General features: G+C 37.4%; 1 protein-coding gene across 2 annotated transcripts in view; it reads right to left on the bottom strand.

The window, feature by feature from the left end:
- The window catches only part of POLR3B (RNA polymerase III subunit B), a 114394-nt gene that overhangs the window by 83668 nt on the left and 11770 nt on the right, over positions 1-18956 (bottom strand). For both annotated transcript variants that reach the window (XM_059936816.1, XM_059936817.1), the window contains exons 6-10: positions 17593-17693; positions 13449-13540; positions 12121-12238; positions 10335-10443; positions 2349-2471 (exon numbers count right to left, since the gene is read on the bottom strand). In XM_059936816.1, the coding sequence (XP_059792799.1) occupies positions 2349-2471; positions 10335-10443; positions 12121-12238; positions 13449-13540; positions 17593-17693 (543 nt within the window). The remainder of the gene's footprint in view (positions 1-2348; positions 2472-10334; positions 10444-12120; positions 12239-13448; positions 13541-17592; positions 17694-18956) is intronic.

The raw sequence follows: 18956 nt of genomic DNA, 5'->3' as shown, positions 1-18956 counted from the left end.
ATCTTCCCTGGTTAAAAAAAAGGTCATTTAGAGTGTAAAATAAACTAAGACCTTTAAAACACAAGCTGTGTAACCTAGCAGTAAGTAGTAACTAAGTAACTGACTGAGGCAAGTCAGCAGTTGGTGGGAACCACGAATAGATAGGCGCTTCAGTTTTCCCTAAACTGAGCTGTCTTCATTAAATTTTGGTCTTCTAGTTCCCTTGGGAAAGAGGCTAAAGATTCTTCACTTCTTTGAGCAAGAAACAGAGGAACACAGGGGAGCCTGGTATTCTTTCTGATGTAGCAGAAAGTCACCTTTTCCCTAGAATAACTAATAAAGTTGCCAGGGGTTCACAGTGTGAGGGTTAGGGTAGGAGCCCAATCTGTTCATAAACAGGCCAAGACGACACCCCTAGTGCATCCTATCCTCCCAAAACGGTAATAACTAATTTCTTCTCTATTTATCAGAGCCCCTGGCAATGAAAATGTAAAACATCCGTGACCAATATAACAGCAAAACGGCTTTGTGAGCAGAAGTGGAGGAGTCACTGAAAAGGGAAGCATTAAAGACAAAACAAAACACAGATTTTAAGCAATCCACTAAAGTGCCATGTCGTCAAAAGTTCTATTACGTAAGATAAAGTGTACTTGCTACATTTTCGATTAGAATAACATAAAATATTCATGTTACCCTAACTCATATGTTCAATTTATCAACCATTTTGGATTACCTGTGCCACTGTAACCTTTCATCAGTTGCAAATAATTAATCTTTGCTTTAATCCAGCATACAGAGAACAAGCCATCTCAAAGTTCTACTTCCTGTTTGTCTTTCTCACGTTAGGAACATTTGTCTTTCTTAAGTTAAATAACTGCACATTCTCCTCATCTTTTAACTGAACCTTTCTAGTTCTGTTAGCTAAAATTTTCTGTCAGTACCTATTGAAGAGAAATAAATGAATGATTTTCCAACCCACTGTTTAGCCCCCACTCAAATAGCTTTACAGTGAAAAGGTTATCTGACCAACAATGATGATGTTTGTAATAAATGAATAATGGATCGCACTGAATCCACAGGGGTAGCATTAAGGCAAATCGTTCTTCCAAGGCATTATACAGCTTTAAAGCATAGAGTGTGTCTTCCAAAAGTGAGCCAATTCCTCGGTGTTTCTTAACGTTTTCTCTTCACGTTCTTGGAGCCCCTGGACAATGTAATTTCAGTTTATAACAAAAATGCATATTCACTAAATATTTCACTTTCACTGAAGAGCAAGATTAGAATCTCCTAAATCCAAACAACTTTTCCTGATGCTGCCTGCCTGATAACTAGAGTTGACTGTTAATTAACTACAGAAAAAGAAGGCAGTGATAAGAATAATCCCTACTGATTTGTGCTTTTGAATTATATGTACTTACATATGACAATCAACCTTCCTAAATGTTTGACTCAGTCTATGAAACTATCAAGACTGGTTTGACTTTTCAGAACACATACTAACAGATTTAAGATGCTATCTCTAATAACATCCTGGGTGACAAGAAAAAAGCATCATGGAATTTATACCTTGTAAGCAACCCACAGAACAGACAATATATGTATGGATATATAAGAATTGTCCATTGTGCTTCTACAGTAAGGAATTCCTACCTCCCAGGATGACTATGAGGAATGTCACTATTGATTTACACTTAGGAAAGCACTTCACAAATGTATAACTAAAAATCCTAAGTATGGCAATTAGGGCTCCCTGTCACATAGGAAGGGAAGTGCAATTATTTTGATTATGTTTAGCATATATACAGTTCTCTAACTTCATCTTTGAGTCTTGTCCTACAATCCACAGGTTGCAACTGGTAGTGCCCAAGGCAGGTCAACAAAGGCTCTGTAGTGGTAAAGGGGTTCTAAACCTGGGTGTTTCTTGCTGGACACACTGGAATTCAGGAAAAGGGATACAGACCACATAAAACTGGATGCTGAAAGCAACTGGAAGTAGGGAATAAAAAGGAATATTAAAGAGAAACACATGAAAAAAAAAACTTTCTACACTAGAGTTGCTGTAGTTTAAAAACTTGTATCACTCAGGCAAATAAGGAAAAGAAGAGTACTTGCTGTCCTATCAGAACAAAAGCCTCTTGGTCCCCCCGCTTCTAAGTTACACACCAAAGGCTGATAATTTGTCTAGGCAAACTCCTTCTTCCAATCCCTCAAATAATGAGTCAAAGAAGCTTCTCTACCACTCCTCCCATCTCCCCAACATCCTCCCCAAACCTATACCCTTAAAAGTCACTGCATCTGATGCTTTATCAATGAGTGGCATTAAATCTCCAATTCCCTTTCATAGCAAAGGACAACATGAAAAGACACACCTGCATCTGTGTGAAAATCTGAGCTTTCTGGCACTCTTCCAAACTGGGCCCAAATGCAGCCATCACGTGCTCCTCTGTTCCAATCATCTGCACAATTTCCTGGTCACTCTCAACACCCATGGCCTAGGAAGGAAAGAAAAGATAGAATGAGTGTTGGCTTTGTGTTAACTCACTGACATTTGCTTATGCTAATTTGGCATTGTTTGTGGGTATTACTTCTAAGCAAAAGCTAGCTCTTTTCTCAGAAACGGTGCCATCTGGCATTGGCAGCCATAGCCCAAGCTGCAGAAGAACCTGAAACAGAAATTTTGATTAGGAAGAGGAAAACAAACATTCTCAAGCACTTTTTGTATGTGTACTGTCTTCTATAATTTAAAGTATCCTATGATTTTCATCATGAGAAAGGAAGTAGGGAGGTATAGTGGAGACACTGGTCACAGTTACAAAGGCAAACTGAAAAACACAAAACAAAACAAGACAAAACAGGCAAAGAGCAGTAAATCAGAAAATATGCATGGCTGAAAATAAACAGAACCCCAATCAGTTTTGCCACAAGATTAATTTCTCTGAGAACTGTCAAATCATGCACCTTCAGGCTAAAAGAATTTTTCTTAACGGATGTTTTACCTCATTATTCTAGAGATATCAAGCTCTACTTTATGCAGGTTTTTAAAGAGATTTTTATAAAACGAAGAACACACTTAGGTTTAAGAAACCCACTTATCTTTAAGTGTTTCAAGGTGGCAGCCGGCAACGCAGGTCTTTGTAGATTCCATATGGTACTAAGGCTTACTCCTTCACACATTTGCCTGGCATTCTGCCGTATCAAGAAATACAGCATAATCTCACTAAACCTCTCTTGGCAGAGAAGTGAAGGGGAAAGTTATGTTTGCATTAAAATTCTTCCTTTAGCTACACAGAGAAAAGAGAACCAGGGGTACTTGTCTAGTTAAACTTTAATGATCTAGTTCTCAGTTCTTCTTCACACACAAGAGAGAGAGAAGGAAAAAGGAATTTTGAGTCTGATGCAGAACATGGAGAACATGAACCTGAGTACAACGGAAAGGGAACCTCTCCAAAGCCAAGAGAGAATGTCAACAACAGGCCCGACAACCACTATTACACGTCACCTCCTCCACCCCAGTTTCTTCATTTGTCACGATAGGGCACAACAAGGCCCCTTCCAGCTCAACATTCTACAACTCTACATTTGAATTTTAGTAGTCTGTATCTTAAAATTCGATTTGGATACCTTAGGATCAGATGTAAGCTTACTGAAAGTTTTGAAGCTTTCGGGGGCAGTTAAATAGATGCTATGTCCCTTTCAGGCCAACTGTGATGGTTTTGAAAACGTTCACGAATTCTTTGACACTCTCTTCAAAAGGTAAAGACTAATTCTCCTCCCCTTGAGTGTGGGCTAAACTTAATGACTCATTTATACAGAAAAGGTGGAAACGACTGTATGACCCTGGAGCCTCGGTCATGGAAGGCACTGCCGCTTCCTGTTGGCTCCCTTGTGGCAGCCAGCGGCCATGGCACGGAGACACTCAAGCATCCATGGAAGGTCCAGTGGTGAGGAGCAAAGGCTCTTACCCTGAGGGTGAGCCACTCTCCAGCCCCAATCCGGCCTTCAGACCACTGTAGCCCTGGCTGACACCTCGACTCATGAAAGACCCTGAGCCAGAAGCATTCAGCCAAGCAATGCCCTAACCCCTCACCAACAGAGACTCTGCTGTAATTTGTTATTCAGCACAGATAACTAGTAGACCAACTTTGGGAATTAAATCTACTAAACTTAAAAAAAAATATTTTAAGTGTATAACTTGTTTTGTTCAAAAAAAGTTTTGTTTAGTGAACAAATAAAGAAGTTCTAAGGATACAGATCTCTTTTTTATATGTTAATTTTCATGTTTATGTAATCTCTGATATGATGCACTTATTCAAATGGACACTAGACACCAACTCCAAAAATTACACAAATTCATTAAGACATTTAGTCTTTCATGGATTAAAGAAGAAAGCAATCCTAAAAAATTATCAGTTCTAATTTTTAAACAAATGAAAAAAAAAACACACCAAAAAACTGGATTATCCTTTGACCAAACACACTGAGTTGCATCTACTCCAATGGTGATGGCGTATATGTAGAGCCATCTGCACTTCCTCCTTGGTCTGCCAAGTAGCCACTCAGAAACATCAGATGAGAATACTTCTCTGTGAAAAGCTAAATAGAATATAGGTTAATTTTTACTTGTCAATCTCTCAAAATAATGTTATATGGGTTTCAATGGAACCAAAACAGTTTTAAAAAAAACAATACTAAGGCAATAGTTTGCAGTCACTGTTCTCTAAAACCTTTGACGTGAAACTTTGTAACTAATGCACCTCTCTTCTCAGAGGAAAGCCCGAACACTAAAAACAGACCTATACAGCAGGGGTCCCCAACTCCCTGGCTGTGGACGGGTACCGGTATGCAGCCTGATAGGAACCGAGCTGCACAGCAGGAGGTGAGTGGCGGGAGAGCGAGCGAAGCTTCATCTGCCGCTCCCCATCGCTCCCCATCGCTCGCGTTACCGCCTGAACCATCCCCCCTGCTGCCCCATCCGTGGAAAAACTGTCTTCCACGAAACTGGTCCCTGGTGCCAAAAAGGTTGGGGACCGCTGCTCTACAGGACAGATGCCAAACCAAGCAGCAGGAAAAAGTCTCACTAAAACATAAATAGAATCCTAGAGTTGAAATGGCAGTGGCTTTCTGGTTGAGCCCCCTTTCTTTAGGCAAGTTAATATCTAAATCATCTGAATGCCACCTGTATTACCTTAATACTGTTTAGTTCAGTAATCTCCAAGTAAAAAAGACTATATACTTGATTGCCTCTTTTAGTGTTTAATAATGAAAAAGTCCTTCCTTATTTGACGTATGGATTGCCACTTCAAGTTGTCCTGATGCTGATCTAGGCAGTAATTTTATAATTGCACAAAACTCTCGAGTGGCCTAACATGAATCTAAACAGACTGCTTATTTAGGCCTACCAAATATTTCTAAGTTATGAAGCAAAGATATGCCAAGCACGTGGTAAATGACACCATATGTGCAGAAAGACTGATCAGTGGCAAAGCTTTGCTCTAAAAGGCCTAAACTCTTCCTATATCAGATCACTGAAATACAGGGTGATAACTCAGTCAGGTTATCAACTGTGCTCCAGCTCCAAAGATGGAACTGACTTTATGACTATTTAGCCTTTGGAAGTCACAGCTACAAATAAATGACATATTGCTATGGAAATGACAGCAAAATGCCCAACCATTTTGCTTTACAGACATAATTCAGACATCTGAAAACTAGCTTTATATGGAATTCTTTGTACTCCAGATATCTGAAATCATTCCACCTAACTAATAAGTCAAAAGTGAATGCTATTTAATAACCTTATGAAAAAATAGCAGAGATAATACATTTCAGCAGAAGGTCACCCAGTCTGGCAATCAGCAGTAAGAGCAAAAATAAGGGGAGGTGCTCTTTAAAAAGTGGCAGGAAGTCTTCTCCTTGGATATCCACTAAGTGTGACTAAAAGTGTGATTTTTAGAGACAGAAAGAAGACTACTAATGAGCAGAATAGAATGATATGTAAGCTAACGGTGACATGCTGAAATACATTACGTGAAGAAGGGAAACGGGTAAGTTCTTACAATATCTAACATTCAGAAATCACTAATTTTTCTTTAAAGTAGACAGAAGTCAACCTATCATTACCAAAAGCAGTCCTAGCAGATAATAAAAGAATTGTGATGGCCCACTTTAACTTTGTAATTTTTTTCTCTTTAAAGATCAAAAATTTCAATATAATACAATGCCCAACACCCTTATATTTGTCCTCTTTTCCATAAAAATTTTCAGACTACAGATGCCATCATAGTGCAGCTGTTGAATACTGAGGGATACAAATGTAAAGTAGGGAAGATTCATGGGCAGGAGAACGTCTGTAGTGATTCAAGTCCATTAATAAGGCTGATCTAGGCCTTAAAAGCTTTATCCGTCATATTCAGACTCAGCATGGAGTCTGGAAACCCTGCTGCTTCTGTCACTTTTAGCCAATTGTTGGCTACAATCAACAACCATCAAGTCCTAATGACTGTCAAGGTCTGTGTTAGGGCCACACAACACAAAAAGAGAAATGATGTGACTTTTCTCCTATCCTACTTTATTTTCCGGGGCTTCTGACATTAAATGTGTAAGAACTCAGTAAAAAGAAATAGCATTGTCTTTCTACGCAGTCTACTGTTCAAAATATATATTATCTCATTTGCTCTTCAAACAACCCCCTTAGGTGAAATGCTCACTTGGATAACTAACTAGATATAGCTATCCAAGACTCAGGAAGATTGGGAAATCTGCCCAAGGACACATAGCTAATAAGTGGAGAGGCTGGAAATCAATCTAGATCAGTCTGATTCTAAGATACCAATATTCTATGCTCCCTCCCAGATGGGAAAGTCTCAATAGTGGTTATCAAACAAGTTTATTAAAACATCCCTATTGTGGGAGACCAAAAAAAGTGACTATGCGTGACCAATGAATTTAATTAATTTATTTGAACTGAAAATTTCTAAATATTTATTTTAATTCGTATATACTGCTGATTAAAATGTAATGAATATATTTCGGGAGAAAAATTTAATGACATGCACCAAGTTTTAAAAAATATATATAATCCCACGCCCAGGAATTAAGTCTCACAAAATAATCAGCAACATGCACAAACATGTATGTACAAGGACCCCCAGAGTTGTGTATAAGAGTGAAAACTTAGGGGAAAAAAACGACACATAAATGTCACACTATAGGAATTTGCTTAATAGATTATACCACATACACGCATTCTATACAACACCTACTAAAAATAATGATGTGGATTTTATTAATAGATGAGGAAAGCTAGTCACAATTCACTGTTAAATGAAAAAAATAAAATAAAATCAATGTGTATATTACAAAAGCAAAGGAAAAAAGGTCTTGAAAAAAATATATCCAAAAAAGTACTTATACTTTTTAGTGGCTTTCTGAATTTTTACAACCCAAGGACTATTTTATAATCAGAAAGGGAGAAATTTGAAATCTCAACTACTGGCTACATAAAAATGCACACTGTTAATTTACAGCCCCATTCTAAAAAGGATTTAATAAGTCAGCTATAAATATATGTATACATTTACAAAATAATATTAAACAAATTTGACAGATGAAACTGTCTTATCAAACTTTTGTCAACTAGTAAAAAAAAGTATTTAATAAAGATTTTCTGGTTTTAAGGCATGCATGTGTCTAGTGACCCATTTTCCATATGAGTGATATAAGATTTTCTGCATTATAATTAATTTATAATTTCTGGTCTAAGGAAAGCAGTCCTATGCACCTTTAAGCATTGAAATCATCCGTAAACGTCCTTCTGATGCATGGTAACATACTGCCCTCTGCTGGAGAGGTAATTTTACATAGATAAAGTTTTCTTTATCCACTAAATCCCACTATGTACACAAGATACTGTGCTGAGCACTGTGGGATCCCTATAAAAAAAGACAAAATTACTTTGCCTTTTACAAAAATTATAATTACAAAAAATATAAACTTTGAAGAAAGGTAATAAAAAAGTAAATTTAAGAATTCTCTCTGGCCCCCTCGATATAATGGTACTGCTATTATGGTCATCATCATCATCCTAAAAAGAAAATAAATGGCATCATCTCACTTAGAGAACTCAAAAGCACATTAAGCTATACTAAGCATTAAGAAAATTTCCTACAACCTCCTTCTTGTATTTGCTTTTAGAATATGGATACGTCCTGAGTTAATGAACCTGACCTGTCAATATCCATTCAATACCTATGAACAACTGGCGGCTTATCAACCTCTAAAATTATCTGAATTACCCAGTATCTTTCAGTAATTCCTCAAATAACCTGAGCTCTTTATTTCAATCAACCTAGTTGTCAAGATTCATTTTATACCCATATACCTCATGTTCTACAAAGTTGCTGCAGACACTGAATTAGTGAACAGTGAAACACTGTTCCCAGGAGAAATGCAGAGTTAGGTTCTTGTGAGCCTCTGGTTACATTTTCTTCAACTGATCAATGCAGAACCTTGTTTTACGTGTGTTCTGTTTAAACACCTTATTTAATATACATCATCGTCGACTCATTAACACTGCGACTGTGTTCAGCAGCACTGTAACTCATTCCTGAATGAAGCTTATCTAACACACACATTTTCCCCCGGAAGGCACACTGCAGCCGTCTTGTGATTAGAAACACTACACAGCACGTCAGCACCATGCCTGGGCCCATTTTAAACAAAAAGATCGCTTACAAAAAGCACAAAAATTTGAAAAACATGGCACCAAATAGACTGCAAAACGGGCATTTGTTTGTAGTACGAGAGCTGAAATGAGAAGGTATGGTATCCCCATGTTTGATCTCAGCTGGGAATGTACAAGTCTGGTGACTCGAATTTTTCGCTGCTCTGTGCCTGCACGTGTCTGTGAATAATGGTAAAATCACCACATGTGATGATTTGGGGGTTACAAATAAATTTTAGCAAGTAGGAGAATTGCCAAATACAGAATCTGCAATTACTGAGCATCAACTGTATCACATAATGCTGACTATTTTTCTGTTTGATTAACGACTAATACTACAAATAACCATTCATAGAATATGTATATTTAAGTCACAGAGCAGGCTAAATGGGCCACTATTATCTGAGAAGACTATACCATTTAAACATTATTTCTGTGGGAAAATGTCTTTTGGGTTCTAAGTCAACAATTCACAAACAAGATAAATCAGCTTTAAAGATTTGTGTTTATGAAGAAATTCACCAGAATCCTGAAGTCCATAAAAAAGAACAAAAAACTTGGTCCATACTCTCTGACCTAGAAAATTCCACTGCTAGGAACTTAGCCTACAGATATCCTTGCCCTGTATAAAATATTACAGCAGCTTTGTAATAGCAAGAGCTGTATATGTCCACTGATAAGGGAATGGTTAAATAAATTATGGTACACCCATAAATGGAACCCTTTGTTAAAAAGAACATGGTAGGGCTTCCCTAGTGGTGCAGTGGTTAAGAATCTGCCTGCCAATGCAGGGGACATGGGTTTGCGCCCTGGTCCGGGAAGATCCCACATGCCATGGAGCAACTAAGCCTGTGCGCCACAACTACTGAGCCTGCGCTATAGAGCCCTTGAGCCACAACTACTGAGTCCACGTGCCACAACTACTGAAGCCCGCGTGCCTAGAGCCCGTGCTCCGCAACAAGAGAAGCCACCTCAATGAGAAGCCCGCACACCGCAATGAAGAGTAGCCCCCACTCACCACAACTAGAGAAAGCCTGCGCGCAGCAACAAAGACCCAACACAGCCATAAATAAATAAATAAATAAATAAATAAATAAATAAATAAATTTATTTATTTATTTATTTAAAAAAAAAAAGAACATGGTAGCTCTGTATGAACTAATATAACACTATCTCCAAGATGTAAGTTACAAAAAAGAAAACAAGCTAAGTGCAAAATAGTGTGCAATGTATGTAAGTAAAAAAAGCAGAAAAGAAACCTACTACATACTCATGTGCTGTATATGCACAGACTATCTCTAGAGAGATGCACAAGTAACCAGTAGCAGTGGTATCCTTTGGTAGGATAACTGCGGTTAGGTACAGGTGGGTGGGAGGCTTACTAATCACTATATACCATTTTGTACCTTTGGAATTCTTTATTATGTATCTATTAAAAAAAAACAAAATAGATCACTACTTTTAAAAGTACCTGAACCCCAGTCTTATTAGCTTTCAATTTTAAATACTGCCACAAATATGCCACAAATCTTTTTACTCCTAGAACTCCTTATGCTCCAAATTTCTAATTACATATGAAAATAAACCATAAAAAGAATTCTTTATAATTTTCAGTAGATACCTGCAGCCTCACCTTAAATATGATGACAATGGGTATATCTTCTGACAAAGTATTATGCCTCAAATAAAATCGTCCTTGTTTCACAGCCATATTGGTTCTGCTTTTTTTCTCATGGGTAGAGCTGTAAGGAAACACAAGTTGGTTGAACTACATCCCCACTTAGTTCCAAGCTAGTTAACATGCAGTAGCAAATGACCACCAATCAATAAGATTCAACTGATCAGCAACGATCAATAAGGCCCTTCCAAATAGGTGTCTTTTTACACAACTCCTCTCCTGCCTCCACCGCCACTTCCGTCAACGTTTTAAAACACTAGAATTGTTTCTTTAGCTTTGAGATTATGGTGGAAGTTTTGTGCGTGAATGAGTGACAATCACCAATTCATTTTGACCTACTTCACTTTGATTCTACCTGAATTGCTTTGACCTAGTGTGGGATATATTTCTGATCAATTTTATACATTTGAAATGAAAAACTTCAAAATGAGCCTACACTATAATGGGAAAACTACACGGAAATGAATAAATACTATGAGTTTTTAAACTAATAATCCAATAAAATATACCTACAATTTTGGTATAGAGTGAAGCCAAAAGAAACTAAGGAATCTCCTTCTATTGATCTCTGTTAGCTGTAATTTTCCTAGTGGACTTAAAAACATTTCCAAGCTTTAATCAACCATAATAATAACACATACTGATCACCCACTACATGCTGTGTGCACTGTTACTCACTCTACTTACACTAGCTCTAATCTCCTACATACCAACACTTATTTCGAAGTGTTGCCCCCAAATCACGTACGAGGAAACCAAGGCTTAGAGAAGCTAAGTAACTACTCCCCCAACTAGCTCATAGCTAGTAAACAACTGTGGGATTCAAATCCTGATTGCCCTGGCTTCAAAAGCTGCGTACAACAGGAAGATGTGGGTTGCAGAATTATTAGATCTGGATTCAAATGCTGGCTTCCTCATGATCGATGTCACCCTGTGCTCAAGGCCTGTTACTCAGATGGAAATAATAGCACTTATCTTGGAGGGCTGAGGTGACAAATATATATAAAGCACCTAGTACACTGCCTGGCTCCTAGTAACTGCTCAATAAATGGGCACTATTGTTAGCTGCCTCTCCACCAGAAAGAAAAATGCAGATACTCTAAGCTAAGCAGTTCACTGTAGGTTGTCAGAAGAGAAACTCTATTGCATACTGACATTTTAACTATGCCACATTTTTTTATTCCCAGAACTCATTAACATCCAAATTTCAGATTACATAATAATAAATCAGAGAAAAGACGTTACAGGAGTGATATAAGGGATACTGTTGTAGAAAAATGAGTACACTATGAAGGAGGTTGGCCTAGAAAACTAAAACTAACAATACAATGTTAAGTACATGATATACAATTCATTAAGTATAAAATAGTCTCTGATTATATCAGCGTAGGAATACATATGTAAAATGGTGAAAGACTGAAAAGGCACATGAAAAACTAAAGAGTGTTTTTTTTAATTTCTTTTTTAAAAGTTCCTTTAATGCTATAGATTAACGTAAAGTTCAACTTGAATAAAGTAACTAATGGCCTTTTGAGCAATGTCTCACACTTTCATCACTGGAAAGTTTAAATCAATACTCTATGCTTACAGACTTACACAATTAATTGAATGCAGATAGTTTAACTATTACACTGCCTGTTACTGGAGAGAAATAACTGGCTACCTCCGTATTGAACGATAATCATCTGACACTAATGGAATGATCAATATTTCTTAAGAACACCATCCCTGCCATCCACACCTGGTAACTGAAGCACCCACGGCCCCTTTTCTGTCAGCCTCCACGATGATCCTGTTCTTAGACAGCTGCTCTTGGATAAGAATAACTTTTTCTACTCCTTTAACAATGAAGTAGCCCCCTGCCCAAGGGAAACAAGAAAGGCGTCACCAGCTATCCTTCCAACAGTGTGATTTAGTCATGGCAGTGATCTCCTGATCACTCTTCCATCACCTCACGGTGCTGGCCATCACTCAGATCGAAGGGGTGTGTCAATATTGTTTTACGAATTGGTAATAGTCTCAGCACATGATTTTATACAAATGAGCCACAAGATGATAAGCTTCTTGAAGACAAGGAACGTATCTTATTGGTCTATGGATCACCGGCAGCTGACATATATGAGAGGTGAATGAAAAAAATGTTAAATATATTAGTCTTCAGATTTTATAAGCACAGAATTAACTGACAGTCTTCAATATAAGCTAAAATTTGCTCTTAGTTTTCTAACAAATCATTGACAATGGCAGATTAAGATTAGGTTTCCAAAATAATATTCGATATTCAATAAAACTCGTAAAACATTATGACATACTTTTGCACACAATTCAGAACAGGATAAAGTGAGACTTCATTTTACCTTCAGAATATAAGCAAAAAGAAGGCAATATATTTGACTTATGCAAAATCCTGTTTCTAATAAAGTCATGTTCTTTGTTAACCTCTTTCCAAAACCTTCTGGGATTCTACATCAACGCAAATTTAAAGGAATTAGATTAGAGCAACTATAAACTAAATCAATGTGAAACATGAATTAAGGAATTAAAAGAACTTTCTGTTAAGTGCTAAGCTTGAAACTTAAAAAAAATACTGCCTAGAAATAAGTACAAAAATATAACTTTAAAAAATTTAAACAGAAGACTTTCATTTTTTGCCCCTATACGGCATTTAAAACAGCCTGAAGTGAGCTACTTGTGACTTTTCAGATGAGGTAGACAAGGAACTTTGTGAGATTACTCTTGAATTTCTAAGCATACCAAAAGAAACCACTGAGCAAAGAGACAAAGGAAAGCCTGATAAACCATAGCAATAAATCAGAGCTTGGGGTATTAAAGTTTTAAACTTGAAATAAAAGAGGAAACGGTATATCTTTTAAAAATACAGACCAATAGAATAAAGTTGGAACCAAATTTCTCAATGGTTTGCAAAGTTCTACCCAAGTTGACTATAAAGCAGAAAGGCTGGTATTGTTTCTGAGGAAAAAAGTGGTAAAACAACAGCAAGGGCAAAACAAAAGCAAAAGAAAAAAAAAGAAAAAGGAAGGGGGCACAAATCCAAGAAATCACACATACCTGGATCTAAAGGACATTCATTCAGTTTGGCAAATTCTGCTGGTGTTTTTCCTGTAAGAACACAGTTTGAACTACGTAGCATTATGGGCATTCTGTTTAAAATAAAACAAAGAAAATGTCACATACAGGTTGTCACTGGTAAAAAAGCTGAAAAGAATACATACTGGGCACTGCACACATCACCAAGGGGTCTGCATTCCTGTTTGACATGCTAGGAAAGGCGGAGGGATGGTACTGCATGAAAGAGCCAAGAGAAATGAAGTATTTCCTCAGGCACACTGCTCTTCTGGTACAGATACCAAAAACTCAAACGTGTGGTTTCCTTAAACTTTGCAGGCAAGCCTGAGCGAAAGTCACAAATGGCAGCAACACTTCATTTGTGGTAAACAAAGTGACTCCCCTTAGGTAGAAACAGCAATGAATCAAAGTGTAAGGAACAAGAGACTATCAAAACTAACCAGGCAATTTTGAAAAAGAACTAAGGCAAAACTTCTAGAAATGAGAAATGTAAGCCTTAACTTAAAAATCTAGGAGTGGGCTGAATAGTAGATTTGATGCTGCTGAAGACAGAATTACTGAACTGAAAAAGAGATCTGAAGAAATTATTAAGAACGTATTTTAGAGACAGAGATAAAGATATGAGGGTTTCAGAGTCCTGGAAGGAGAGAGTGAGAAGGCCTCATGTATGTCTCATCAGATTCCTACACAGCGAGAATACACAGAATGTGTGAGAAGTCTTATTCAAAGAAACAATGGCTGTGAACTTCTAAAAAATGTATGAAAGCATAAACCACACAATATCTATGCAGAATAAATAAAAAGAAAGCCACATCATAATCAAGACGCAAAACACCAAAGACAAAGAGAAGGTTTAAAACCCAGCCAGAGGTAATGGCAGGTAACCTGCCTTTAAAGGAAGGGAACGATAGTTGGATGGACGGATAACTTCACACATGCAATTAACAGACGACAGTGCAGTGATAAGCCAGTGACTGTCAACCTAGATTTGTGTATTCTGTTAAGTCACCATTTAGAATGAAGTTGATACAAAGATATTTTCAGACAAAAACAAAGAAGTTACTACTAATGAACCCTCACTAAAAGAATTTCTAGGGAATTCCCTGGCGGTCCAGTGGTTAGGACTCTGCACTTTCACTACCGAGGGTGTGGGTTCAATCCCTGGTCAGGGAACTAAGCTCCCACAAGCTGTGCGGTGCAGCCAAAAAAAAAAGATTTTCTAAAAGATAATACTTCAGGAAGATGAAAAACAAATGTTGAAGAAAGTCTGACATGCAAAAATGTATAGTGAACAAAGAAAATGGTAAATAATGTGGGTAAGTAAAAACAAATATTAGCTCTAAGATAATAATTTCTAATATATGGGTTAAAAAAGACAAAACAAGCTAGAACTAAAATGCATAACAAAAGCATGTATATCAGGAGGGTCGATTTGATCCAAGTTAAAGCTTTCTAAGGTCCATGACCTTTCCACAAGAATAAACATATTATTTTCAAACTTTGTAAAATATGCAATTCAAAATTTCTAAGGTAAGCATAAGCAACCAGAACTACTGTACATGACTTTCAAAGCAGCTGGGAGAGAGTAGGGAAAAAAAACTTCCATGAACCCTAAAGGCAAAAAGAGAAAAACTGAAATGAAAAGCTGGACAGATTAAAAATGCAAAATAAGTTGACAGAAGTATATCCACATATATCTGTAACATATAATAAATATAAATGAACTACATTCTCGGATAATTTTTTTTAAATCTAGCCATATGCAGTTTATTTCAAACATACCTAAAACGTAAGGACATAAAGATAAAAAGAAAAGGATAAAAAAAATGATATGCCAGAAAAATAACCAAGAGAAAGCAGATGTGGCTATAGTAAGAGCAGACAAAATAAATTTTAACGCAAAACAATATTACAAGAGATAAAGATAAATGCCTAATATTCAATAACAAAAGGTTCAATTCACCAGGAAGACCTAACAATTCAAAACTTCCATGCACCTAATATCATAACTTCAAAAAGCAAAAATACACAAAAACATAAAGAAAAATGGACAAATCCATCACCGTAGTGGGAGATTTTAACACATCTCTCCTAGTACTTATTAAAACAAATCAAAAAATCAGTGAAGACACAATGTCTAAACAACACAATTAACAAGCTTGATCGAAAAGAAAAACATAGTGACACAACAACTGGAGAATACCCCTTGCTTCCAAACACACATGAAACATGTATGAAAAGAAACAGGTCTCCACAAAGTTCCAAAACTTGATGTAAAGCACCAATTTGCAAATTTAAAAACAGTCTTCTAAGTAACTCATAGGTTAAAAAAGAAATCATAATGGGAAGGTAGGGACAGAAATATCCTCATTTGAGGGACTTCCCTGGTGGTCCAGTGGTTAAGACTCCGTAATTCCATTGCAGGGGGTGTGGGTTCAATCCCTTAGTTTCCCCTGGTTGGGGAACTAAGATCCCACATGCCTCGAGGCATGGCCAAAAAAAAACAAAAACAAAAAACCCAGAAAAAAAAAGTCCTCATTTTAATATTTAAATAAAGAAAAAAGACACTGACTAATATATAAGAATATTAAAAAAAATTTTTTTAAGAATATTAAAATTACCAGAGTAACCAAAAGAAGAATTAAAAATAAGAAACAAAATTTGGAAGAGGAAGGGAGAAGGAAAGTGAATGATACAGATAAACCAATCCACACCTTCTATATTATGAGTCAAAAAATAGTTGTCTAAAATTGATGTAGCAAGAAAAAAAGGTATAAGCATAGCATTGAAAGTTATGGATGTAATAACCAGAAGAAATAACAGAACTGGTTACAAGGTCAGGAATGGGACTAGGGATGAGGAAGGGTAGGGAGGAAGACTCCTGCTTTGTATCAAATGTTCTTATGTACTATTTGATTTGCTACCAAGTATAAATATTATTTGGATTAAACTAAAAACTTTTTAGTTCAAAAAAACAATTAAATGAGATAATGTTTCCAATTATGGTAGTACCTGATATAAGCAGTCTAATCAACAGAGGTCGTTTTTCGGAATGCAGGACTAACAAATGAAATCACCTATCACAGGACCTGGCACCTGGTAGGTATTCAACAACTACCAGTTACATGCCCATCCTTCCCTGCCCCTCTTTAACCCAGGATCTAAACCTTAAGTGTATTTCTGGTTTGCTCCAATATCTCCTGCTTTTCTTTCACAATACTCAAACTGGATAATCATTTAGCAACAGTCCAAGATTTAACTGGACACAAGTATGGTCCATTTATAAGAAAGAGAGAAGCTCTGATCTTAACACTGATAAACAGTCATGCTAAGACAAAGATTAATATTTTAATATCCCTACTTCTTTACCTAAGTGAAGAATGAGGAGAATGTAGCCAAACAAGCGATGTCTTAAGTGTCTTCTACTTACCTGAGGACCCAGCAGAGTGCAGACAATGACAGTTAGCTGGTGCATATTTAATGAACAAATGGATGTTTATTAAACTCTTAGCACTTTTGAAGGGGGGCGGAACACTTGAGCCGTAATTAGTTGCACTAAGTTTAAAGTCCAACATCATTATTAAACTCATTATTAAATATTGTGGATTTTGTCCATTTCTACAGGAGAATCAATATATTTCCCTAATTAGGAAAAGTAGGCAGCAAAAATGCTAGCTGATGCTATCTATTATTTCCAAACTTGTTCTGGGCAAATAAATAACTTCTGCCTTAAATACTGCTATAAACACTCATTCTTCCAGGAAAATTCAAAATATGTAAGAATCCACCAAGAAGACCAGCCCAGGAGAGTTCAGTGAAATGCCATCTTACCCAATGTTTCCCTAACAGCCTGGAGTTACAGGAGGAAATGGAAGCAATTTCCTTAACTTTATAGAAAAGCTTTCACAATTTAAATATAACAACCACAACAACGTGATGGACGCTGCTCCAAGTGCTTTACACGTGCTGACTCACTGGACCCATAAAATAACCCCGTGAAGTAGGCTCCATCTCCCCCATTTTTCAGATGAGGAAACAGGGCGAGAAGAGCGTTAGTACTTGCTCGCGGTCACCTCACGGGGGCCGCGATGCTGGCAGCGAGGCTCCAGGAGGTGTCAGTCCTCACCTGCCAATGGGTAAGGCGTTGCGGATGATCCTCTGGCTGCCTCGGGTGTATTCAATATCCACTGTGATGGGGGCGGAGTACGTCATGTCCCGCAACCGGCACTGAAAGAGAATCAGACAATCACGGCTCCTCTCTGGAAAAGAAAGGATCCTGGCAGCCTCAAAGAGCTCTTCTCGAGTAGACGTATGGCCCATGCTGGACTCTGATCCCTCCATGGAACACAGCTGCCCCCTGTGCTGCCTTAAGGGCACTGGGAGGTACAAGCTTACCTTCTCCATGAGGGGACGATGCCAGCCATGGATCTAGACATTGCCACAGCATCCCCACCCCTGCCAGCCCAGAAATGGGACAATAAATCTGGTACTGATTTTCTTCTCACTGATCTGATGCCATCATCAGTCTGCTCCCATATCTTTGAAGCCATCAGATCATCCTTTGCAAACTGGGTCCTTGGAAAGTCATCAATGTGGCTGGCTTATTCAAAATGGTTAACAACCAGTATAATAATAACTAAAGTATGTACACGCACAAACTAAAAGAATTAAACTATATTTCCTTTTATTCTCCAAACAAACTAAACTATATCACAAAATTCCTTTCCAAGGGATATGTCAGAGCCTGAATCACTCAACACATCATTCTAACAATTTCTGAGTCACTTGCGGAACTTTAGAAATTGTTGGTGCATGCTTTACTTTCACGTGGTGATGACTCATTAAGAGAAGCCCTTGCCTGGGCCATGATCAGAAAACCCCATCAAAATCTTCCGATGACTTCTCTATTATATTGATGGTCACCAGGTGCCTTGCAGTCTCAAAAAGAGAATTTCTCTGAACCTCAACCATACAATTCATGATGCTGAATCCTCTCTCTGGCTTTTACTGCACCAAAGACAGATACAAACTTTTTCTAGCCTAACAGTGCCTAGGATTTAAAAATATTATATAGTCCTATTATTGACCAGTATATTACCTTACATTTAATTATATCAAGCCTCCTGCAGGCCTGACCAAAGGTAGGGTGGCATGATGATTGGAGTGTGGACTCTATCTTCTGTGCTCAAATCCTGGCTCTACCAATTAAGTTTTAAATAAACTTTCTGCATCTCAGTCTCCTCATATGTAAAATGGGAATGTGAATAATTTTAATTCCCAAGAGTATGAGTATATATTTTTAGAATGGTGCCTGGTACAGAGTACTATATAAATATTATTTTGTTTTTGTTAATAAAACTAATGTAACACCCATGATAGGCAGACATTCATGGGTCTTAACAAACTCATCCCTTCAAATGGAAATGAAATTTGACAGAAGTGGTAAACATGGGGCCCCAAACTACTTCTGGGGGCCCCTCTGTCCCCCTC

The sequence above is a fragment of the Balaenoptera ricei genome, chromosome 10, assembly GCF_028023285.1.
Source record: "Balaenoptera ricei isolate mBalRic1 chromosome 10, mBalRic1.hap2, whole genome shotgun sequence".
Classification (NCBI taxonomy): domain Eukaryota; kingdom Metazoa; phylum Chordata; class Mammalia; order Artiodactyla; family Balaenopteridae; genus Balaenoptera; species Balaenoptera ricei.
This window is presented reverse-complemented; position numbering and strand designations above follow the sequence as displayed.